Source organism: Crinia signifera, chromosome 1, assembly GCF_055691185.1.
Source record: "Crinia signifera chromosome 1, ASM5569118v1, whole genome shotgun sequence".
Classification (NCBI taxonomy): domain Eukaryota; kingdom Metazoa; phylum Chordata; class Amphibia; order Anura; family Myobatrachidae; genus Crinia; species Crinia signifera.
This window is the reverse complement of record NC_139217.1, coordinates 180,554,783-180,564,957: the sequence shown is the minus strand read 5'-3', so window position 1 is coordinate 180,564,957 and position 10,175 is coordinate 180,554,783. Positions and strand designations below refer to the sequence as shown.

General features: G+C 43.7%; 1 protein-coding gene across 1 annotated transcript; it reads left to right on the top strand.

The window, feature by feature from the left end:
* The first annotated feature begins 286 nt into the window (after positions 1–286).
* Positions 287–9,688, top strand: LOC146064766 (syncytin-1-like). Its single transcript, XM_083178612.1, has 2 exons — positions 287–725; positions 7,024–9,688. Exon 2 carries the CDS (start codon positions 7,385–7,387, stop codon positions 9,317–9,319), a length of 1,935 nt encoding a protein of 644 aa, XP_083034738.1. The 5' UTR covers positions 287–725; positions 7,024–7,384; the 3' UTR covers positions 9,320–9,688.
* Positions 9,689–10,175: the final 487 nt, after the last annotated feature.

Here is a 10,175-nt window from a genome sequence, read left to right as displayed (position 1 = left end):
GGATGGTATAGGAGGAAAAGGGGGTGGTAGAGGAGGAGAGAAAGAGAGAGGGAGAGGGATTGGGTGAAAGGGGAAAGTTAGTGATGGGAGGATAGGGGGAGGGGAGAGTGAGAGATGGGCAGAATGAGAAAATGAAGAGAGGGAGAGTGTGTGAGGGGGAGAGGAAGTGGTAGAGGAGGAGAGGGGACAGAGGAGGAGAGGGGGTTGTATAGGAGGAGAGGGGGTAGAGAAGGAGAGAGGGGGTTAGGGGTGTGAAAGGATTTATACACCATTTTGTATGCTGTTCTCCATCTTGTCTCAAATGCCTTATAGTGAGTGGAAAATTACAAGTTTCTATTCTGCTTTGTGACAGTCTGCTGCTGCTCAAGGCTGCTTTGCTCAAGGTTATTTCCTTTAAGATGTATTTCACATGTTTTCTACAAAAACTGTCTGTTCTCCCATGTCCTTGTATAATAATAACATATATCCCCTAGACAGTAACTGGAACTCCTCCCTGCTACACCCCTGTATCATCCAATCATCTCTTGTCGAGCCCATGCATGCTATACTGTATAAATATGCTGTATGTGTAAACAATAAATCAGTGTTGTACCTTGCATACATGATGGTCTTCTTTTCTGATCAGCATATACAGGGTTAACACTCACGGAGCTCTAAGGGGGGCCATCAAATTGAGGAAGAAGGGATAAAGGAAGATTGGTTAAAGTCCAACTCCCTATCCAGAGGTAGGTTAGAGTCCACCTCAGGAGGTAGGTTAAAAACTACTCCTAACAGCTGGGGGCCCGGCCCGGGATTTCGATCTTCGTTCCCGTTGAACTGTTGACACCCATACGTGGTCTGTTGCCTGTTCTCGGATCACGGACATATCGAATCCTGAATCCGTATAGACCTTTACTTCAAAAGTAGTAAAGTTTCAGCTGGTTGTTTTATAGTGTGCACACGCAGATCAGTGATCTGGTAATATATAAAGAGTGACCTAAGGGGTCCGCTCATTAGTCACCTCAATTTGATCGCCCTTTTTTCTATATGGCCATTTCTTACTATCCTTCTTTTACAGTATAAGTTGTATTACGTGTAATATCCTTGTGTGGTTGGTAAGTGAACACACATGCGATATATGTATTTAACTTGTACATCTTGTGCGGTTGGTAAGTTGACGCACACTAACTCTTTCTCTCTCTTGTCTCATTGATTACTGTATGCCAATAGACTTGCGGACTATATGCTCCCCTCTCTTTGGGGTAACGCAACGTGAGGCTTCATATGCAGTTTTCAGGATAAAACCACTTGACTCTATCCACTGTCACGTAGACAGTCTGTGGTTATAACTAACCAATCATAAACATTAATTTTTATGAGATGTATAAAGTGAATACATAATTCACACAGTATTCAGATAAAGACCAACCCTTTCAGTCTGCTGCTGTAGGTACACTCCTGCCTTACTGAAACGGCGCCCCTGGTCTGGATACTAAGAATTTTTCACGCTCTCATATTTCATCCATTCTCATACTTCATCTACGTCTATGTCACACCCCAGGCATCCATACATAGGTACTTGTTTAAATTGTAAATGTAGTATCGTCCTCTGGTACCATAACCCCGACAGAGACGATTATTGGCCCAAATTGACATCTGTCATTAGAGAACCCACAAGATTTAAACTCACAACAAAGACATCATCTAATGGCACCGTTTTAGAATCCGTTATTATATTGGGTTGTCATTTGGATACAGGACTTATTGAAAAATACATTGATCAGACATACCCATTTTTCTTAACAGATATACCAATTAACCTTTTCACATATCCTATTATCTGTCCTAAAACTTTAGACCAGATCCACAAGTTACCTGAAGGTAGTCAACTACTCTATTTCCTTGACTTTAGTCAAGACCCTGAACATCAGGAACAAATTAAAAGGTGGAGAAAGTTCTCACACAAACATAAAAGGACATAAACTAAACATGGGTTCAAAAATTAGTAAAAATAAAATAATTTCCTATCCACCACCCTTACCCAATGAAACTTGTAAGGAATATGTAGCCCGTAATTCTTCTACAGACTATTTCCTAATTGACCCCTGGGTAGATAACCTGGCAGGTTGGTCAGAAAAATGTAGTCCCAACCCCTTCCCTAGAGACGGCTCTAATTATCCTTTCTTTATGCAAATGATAAAAGGTCTTTGTCTTGGGGACAAAGAAGCCTTCCCCTGGTATACAGGAGATCCCACCTGGGATATGAAATACATGCGTGCAGGAGGTGAACAATGGCTTATTATTGCACCTTTCTGGCATGACACCAATTTGACAAAGAAACAAAAGAAAATTAGAGACGTCACTGCAAAACTCCATAAAATAGAGGAGACTCGTATCAATAAGGAAATTAAAGTCCTTTCACCTCCACCTTACAGTCCAGTATACCCTTCCCTCACGGATACAGAACTGATGGCCGTGGGTCACCATGTTCTACATCCTACCGCACCTCCACCCAAACCAGATCTTAAATTAGATGATAAAAAGGAAACTAATACCGAGGATATGCCTTTGTTAGAGGGAGAAGAGAAAGGACCTTTAGCAAAAAGCACCAGAGTATCAGCAGACAAATCATTAGTTACTACAGAACTTGGCCCGAAGACAACAAAATCTGGTGCCACCTATGATGGCACAACAACTCAATACTGTCCCTTCATGACAATTGGTGACCAATTACTTGTTAAACCAATTGACATAGAAGACCTAAATAGGATCATTAAACACTGCCCAAAACCCTCTGTAACCGCGGCAGGAACCATTGCCTATCTGAAGAAAGCATGTGTAGGCAGAAATTACACCCATGATGACATAAAACTGATTGTCGATAATGTAATCGACCATCACCATGCGTGGGATTGGGGTAAGATCAAAAGTTTCGAAAACATTACAACCACGGTAGGAACAGAAAACTACCCCTTAAATAATTCAGACGCAATAGCCACAATGTGGACAGAAATAGAAGCAGGGATGACCAAGATCTTCAAAATGAGGTCCTCATTGCCTGTCGCAGTGGCGTGTAAACAAAAACCCACTGAATCAGTCACTGAATTTTGGAAGAGATTTAAAAGATGCTGGACTGAGGAAGCGGGACTATTTCTTGAAATATTCTCCTTACTCATTTCCACCTTTATCAATAACCTGCACCCCTCCATTTCCACGCCAGTTAAACAAAGTGTCTCTTCCTGGACTTCAGACACCCTCCAAGAATTTGAGACCCATTTGTATGAAAAGGAGGCAGCTGGATGTTTTGACATGAAAAAGACAATTGTCACAACACACAGTTATCAACAAGACAACAGGGGCCCATCAAATAGACAGAGTAGGGCACCCCAATATGGTCAAAGGAAACCCTTCAGACCACCACAAGGCCCACCACACCAACACCATCGGGCCCCTCTTTACAACAGAGATAATAACACTGGCACAATAGCAAAAGACACAACATGTTACAATTGTGGCCAAGACACACACTGGGCTAGGGAATGCCCATTCCCACCCCAAAGACCACAACAACCATATCGACCTCCACCAGGCACACACAGGTCTCAGCAACCATCTTTCACACAAGGGCCACCCAGAGCAGCACGTGGCCCCACACCCGTCCAAGAACATGTACGTTTTAGAGTTGATTGGTCCGACCCCACCTTGTGACGGGGCCCGAAGGAGGGTGTCCTATCTTTTGTACAATTCACCACACACTGGGAAGACGCACCCCTTATCACTTTATATGTTAATGGAAAGAAGCTACCCTTTTTGGTAGATAGCGGTGCCACAACCAGTGTCCTGTGTTCATTACACTATGATGGTGAATTGCAAAAGACTACTCCTTCAATGGGAATCAATGGGATACCCACTGACACTTATCTGACTGACGAACTGATCATACAGTCCATGAACGGACATTACTTAGGAGAACATCAGTTCAGGGTTATTTCAGAATGCCCTGTTAACTTGTTGGGAAGGGATCTTTTCAACAAATTCCACATCTCCATTACACCCTCACCCAAAGGAAGTGGACTTCACGTCACTTCACCACACTTCCTAATGTCCCAAGATTCACTTGATACCTCAATTGACAAAATCAATGCAGAAATTTGGGCCAAGGGTCCCTATGACACAGGCCTCATACCCTGTACACCATACAAAGCCAAACTCAAGCCAGACTCTAGTCACGTGTACAGCAAACAATACCCTTTATCATCAGAGAAAATTGACGGTCTTAGACCAATGATACAGGAGTTTTTAAAAGAAGGCATACTGAGATATGTGATCTCACCATACTGCACACCCATCAACCCGGTCGCTAAGGCTGATGGAAGTATTAGATTTGTACAGGACTTGAGGAAGGTAAATGACCTCATAGTCCCAATTGCACCAATAGTGCCAGACATTAACACACTCATTTCAGCCATCCCTGCAGACGCAGCATTTTTCACAGTAGCCGATCTGAAGAACGCATTTTTTAGCATTCCAATAGATGCAGAGACCCAATTACTTTTTGCTTTTTCTTTTGAAGGTAAACAAATGACTTGGTGTCGTTTACCACAAGGCTATATTGACTCCCCAGTGGTCTATAGCATAGTCCTCCAAGCCACATTGGCACCCTGGCACCCCCCCTGTGGTTCAGTCCTGCTACAGTATGCAGATGATCTGCTACTCTGTAGTCCAACGGAGGAAGCCAGCCGGGAAGATGGTATATCATTATTGAACTGGTTATGTGAATGTGGACATAAAGTGTCCAGAACAAAAATGCAATGGTGTCAAAAGCATGTCAATTACTTGGGTTTTGTGCTCTCTGAGGGAGAAAGGAAAATCAGTCCACAACGCATACAGTCTGTACTGGGCCTGGTCACCCCAGCTACCCAGAAGGATATGCTGTCTTTCTTGGGTATGGTAAACTACTGCAGACAGTGGATTTCTGATTGTTCCTATTACGATAATATCTTGAGACAGTGCACACTCAAAGACAAACCCAAAGTCATACAATGGTCAAATGAAATGTTTTCTGCATATGAAAAGCTCAAAGCAATGTTAGTTAAAAGTCCCGCGCTTGGTCTCCCCAACTATGTTTTGCCATTTCATTTGTTTGCAAGGGACACTTGTAAAACTGTGGCGGGCGTGCTCACCCAAGGTCATGGGGGCAAAATGCGCCCTGTCGCATTCTTTTCAAAGGTAATGCCGGTCACTGTACAAGGAATGCCTGCTTGTCTTCGAGCGCTGGCTGCCTGTGCAATGGTTGTTGAAATGGCTGCCACACTCACTTTAGGACACAACACCATCCTTCACACTACCCACAACGTCCTGTCCATCTTAAAAGGCTTACATACGCAACACATGTCGGCCCAAAGACTTAGTGGTTATGAGGTACTCTTACTAGGTAACCCATCACTTGTTATCAAATATGCTACAAATACAGAAGGACCTGTGCCCATACTTAATGCCCTTTTAGGCTTAAAAGGACCTGATGACGAAGCACCTCCCCCACATGACTGTTCTCTGACAATCGACTCAGAAACTTCACCCAGAAGTGACATGTCGGCTGTACCCATACCCGACGCCGACATAATTTTTGTCGACGGCTCCTGCAGTCAACCAAATGATAAAACATACCAGGCAGGCTACGCAGTAGTTAAACTTCCTCAAACTGTCCTTGAAGCAAAAGCAGTTCCTCTGCAATCAGCACAGGCTGCTGAGCTAATCGCTCTCACCAGAGCTTGTCACTTGTACACAGGAAAACCTGTCAACATTTACACAGACTCCAAATTTGCTTATGGCGTTGTTCACGACCACGGCATGATTTGGCAGCGCCGAGGTTTCACAGGCGCTGATGGAAAAGGCATCTCACATGCCCAACTTATTGCTGACTTATTGCACGCAATCACATTGCCCTCACACATTGCCATTCTCCATTGCAAAGCACATACTGGTGGAAAAGATGATATCTCACGAGGCAATGCCCTCGCTGACACTGCTGCAAAACAAGCTGCTGCCACATCCACATACAACCTCACACTTACCATAATGTCACCACCGTCACTAGAAGACACATACTTACTTACAGAATTACAGGCAACTGCCTCTAACTCTGATTTATCAGATTGGACATACCCAATTCTGCAGAAGAATCCACGGACTGGATTAATCTGCAAAGAGGGGAAACCCTGTATCCCCCAAACAAGTGCCTCACTGTTCATAGCACACTATCACGGAGTAGGTCACCACAGCAAAGTCACGACAACACTGCTCCTCACCAATGATTTTTACATCACAAATGCAAAAGAACTTGTCACCCAATATGTTAGTAGATGTATTGTGTGTCTTAGAAACAACCCTAACAATCCCAATAAAGCAAAACACCAACATCTTGAATACCCCACCACTCCGTTTACTCACCTGCAGATTGATTTTACCCATATACCAGGTACAGGGAAACAGGAATACGCTTTGGTCATAGTTGATATGTTCTCACGCTGGGCGGAGGCATATCCAACAAAGTCCGAAGATGCAAAAACTGTAGCCCGCATTCTCACGCAGGAGATCATTCCGCGCTGGGGATGCCCGCTACAAATCAATAGTGATAAAGGTTCTGCTTTTACTGCCAAAGTCACTGCTGAACTAGTTAAAGCCCTCCAAATAGATTGGAAATTCCACATTCCGTACCACCCACAGAGTTCAGCTATTGTCGAACGCATGAACCGCACCTTGAAGGATAAATTGAGAAAGGCTACTGGGGGCACCTTCACAAAATGGAAGCAAGTCCTTCCTATTGTGTTAGCTGAAATAAGAATGACGCCACAAAAGACTCTAGGTTACTCCCCTTTTGAAATACTAATGGGACGCCCCTTCCCCACCCCCTGGGCAAGGAAACCACTAGTCACACAAGCAGGAGATTTAGAAGTAATCAGAGAAGAATATGTAAGAACTTTAATACACAGACTAGACGAAATTGAACATGAAGTTGTACTTAAAAATCCTTGTCATCCACAGAAACCTACACATCCATTCCAAGTCGGAGACAAAGTTGTGGTTAAAGTCCTTCCACGCAACAAGAATCCAGGTGATTTCTCCTACGGTCCTGAGACAGAGGTGGTCGCTGTGACAAGAACTGCTGTGCTCACCGATGACAACCCAACGTGGATCCACGCATCCAGAGTGAAGAAAATCCCTACTCCAACTACTTTCGACACAGAGGTCGACACCGATCCTGAGATTGACACAGACCGGACCAGTGAGGTACTAACGGGAGTTAATAACTCTGACCTCCTACGAGGAGAAGAATTGCCGGTAGGGGATCCAGACATCGAGGAAAACGGAATTCCTACTGAGGCCGAGAGGACCCTTGAAGGAAATGATTCCCCCTATCTTAGCTCTGCTGACTTTACTCGCTCTTGTTCTTTATAATTTCTGTACCGCAGAAGTGGATATTACCAGTCAGGATGATGTGCTTACCCTTTGGTACAATTCATCTACCACTCGCGTGGCCACTTACCGAATAAACTATGATACGGTCATACCTAGTAACATGTGGTCCATGCCATCCAAATCAGCTCTCAGCCAGACAAAAAATGTATATATTTGTGTCACAGATGATTATTATTGGGGAAATAACTGCAATTATTGGGGAGCAGTGGGGTGGAATTCAGGTATCGACTGGGCATACAAACCCACCTTGGCTATTGATCGAAAGGACAAGTATGGTAAGCCATTACTTTCTAGGATGACTATCACTAAGGATGACGGTAGATATGACTATTATTGCACTATAAATATTGAAAATCCCAGCCCCAGTGATGCTGGAATGTATGTTCTAGGGGTATGGTGGGGAGGTGGATATGCCAGTGATAGACAACAATTCTATCTCAAAGATATGTTTAACAATCAGGAATACCTTTCCCTCCGTAAGCCACCATCCCCCGCCAGGCCCCAGCCATTATCCCCATTCAAACCACACATAAGTACCTTTAAAGATATGGTTGCTATCAGTAATCCCACATATGAGGACACCATGTCCATAGAGACAGGTTTAGCTGATGTGAATCTTTGGTTAGAATGGATGAAATACAATGCACGACAGACTAACCGAACTGACTGTTATGTATGTGCTAAGTCCAGACCCCACCTTGGTACCGTCCCCCTTAACATACCAGAATCAGAGGATGAATGTTTTTTTACCTTATACACTGGCAATAAAACTAAAGATAATGAATGTGAGTTATGGAAGAAGAACTACCCCATCTTAGGAAAAAACACCAATCCAGGTAACACAATCACCATATATCCAGGCAACTATACTTGTTACTGTTCTAATGTCACTAAGGGGGTAGATCTGAAAACATTCCCGGATGGTTACTGTGCCATCCGCAGGTATGTAACCTTACCCATCATGAAGAAATCCCTTGGTGACATTTATTTCATTTGTGGGGACATGAAAATTAGAGCAAAGCTTGACAGTGTATGGAGAGGCGAATGTGCTCTCTCAAAAATCATTATGCCTATCCATATTTTGCCAACAGCCATTGAAACACCTTCACCCCTACCTAACCCACACCCTAGACAAAAGAGAAGTACCCTACTGGAAAGCTTTGACCCACACGTATACATTGATACTATTGGTGTACCCCGGGGTGTCCCAGACGAGTTCAAGGCCCGAGATGAAGTAGCTGCTGGCTTTGAATCTCTGCTGCCCCAGGTTACAATCAATAAGAATGTTGCATGGATAAACTATATGTATTATAATCAACAGAGATTTGTTAATGATACAAAGGATGCCTTGAAAGGTATTGCAGAACAACTGGAGGCCACATCACAGATGACATTCCAGAATCGCATGGCCCTGGATATGATCTTGGCCGAGAAAGGTGGTACATGTGTATACATAAACACAGTTGCAGGATGTTGCACCTTCATTCCTGACAATACAGGTCCCAATGGCAAAGTCACACTAGCCATTAAAAAATTAGAAGACTTATCCCGAGAGCTCAAGGAAAACTCAGGTGTCACTGACCCCTGGGCTGCTTGGTTCGGCTGGATGAGCAACTGGAAACATGCCTTAACTCAACTAGGTATCATTACACTTACTGTACTTCTGTTCATCATAATCGTTGCTTACTGTATTTTTCCACTAGGCAGGAGAATAGTTTCCAAATATATAGGTACCACAACACCTGTAGCTATTATGTATATTGATCTTTCCTCTGAAACCCCTACACCCGATGACTATGCTACATATGTGAGGGAACAGCGTATTAAAAGGAAAAGCACACGTGAGAATCAAATAATTTAAATAAATTATGATTCTAAGAGGGGATTGAAAGGATTTATACACCATTTTGTATGCTGTTCTCCATCTTGTCTCAAATGCCTTATAGTGAGTGGAAAATTACAAGTTTCTATTCTGCTTTGTGACAGTCTGCTGCTGCTCAAGGCTGCTTTGCTCAAGGTTATTTCCTTTAAGATGTATTTCACATGTTTTCTACAAAAACTGTCTGTTCTCCCATGTCCTTGTATAATAATAACATATATCCCCTAGACAGTAACTGGAACTCCTCCCTGCTACACCCCTGTATCATCCAATCATCTCTTGTCGAGCCCATGCATGCTATACTGTATAAATATGCTGTATGTGTAAACAATAAATCAGTGTTGTACCTTGCATACATGATGGTCTTCTTTTCTGATCAGCATATACAGGGTTAACACTCACGGAGCTCTAAGGGGGGCCATCAAATTGAGGAAGAAGGGATAAAGGAAGATTGGTTAAAGTCCAACTCCCTATCCAGAGGTAGGTTAGAGTCCACCTCAGGAGGTAGGTTAAAAACTACTCCTAACAGGGTGGAAACAGGGGTTAGAGGAGATGGGGGTGGTAGAGGGGAAAATGGGAGGTAGATGAAGAGAGTAGCATAGGAGTAAAGGGTGGTGGTAGAGGAGGAGAAGGGGGTTGGTAGATGAGGAGATGGGGGGTAGTAGAGGAGGAGATGTGGGGTAGTAGAGGAGAAGATGGGGGGTAGTAGAGGAGGAGATGGGGGTAGTAGAGGAGGAGATGGGGGGTAGTAGAGGAGGAGATTGGATGGAAGAGGAGGAGATTGGATGGAAGAGGAGGAGATGAGGGGTGGTAGAGGAGAAGAAGGGGGTGGAGAGAG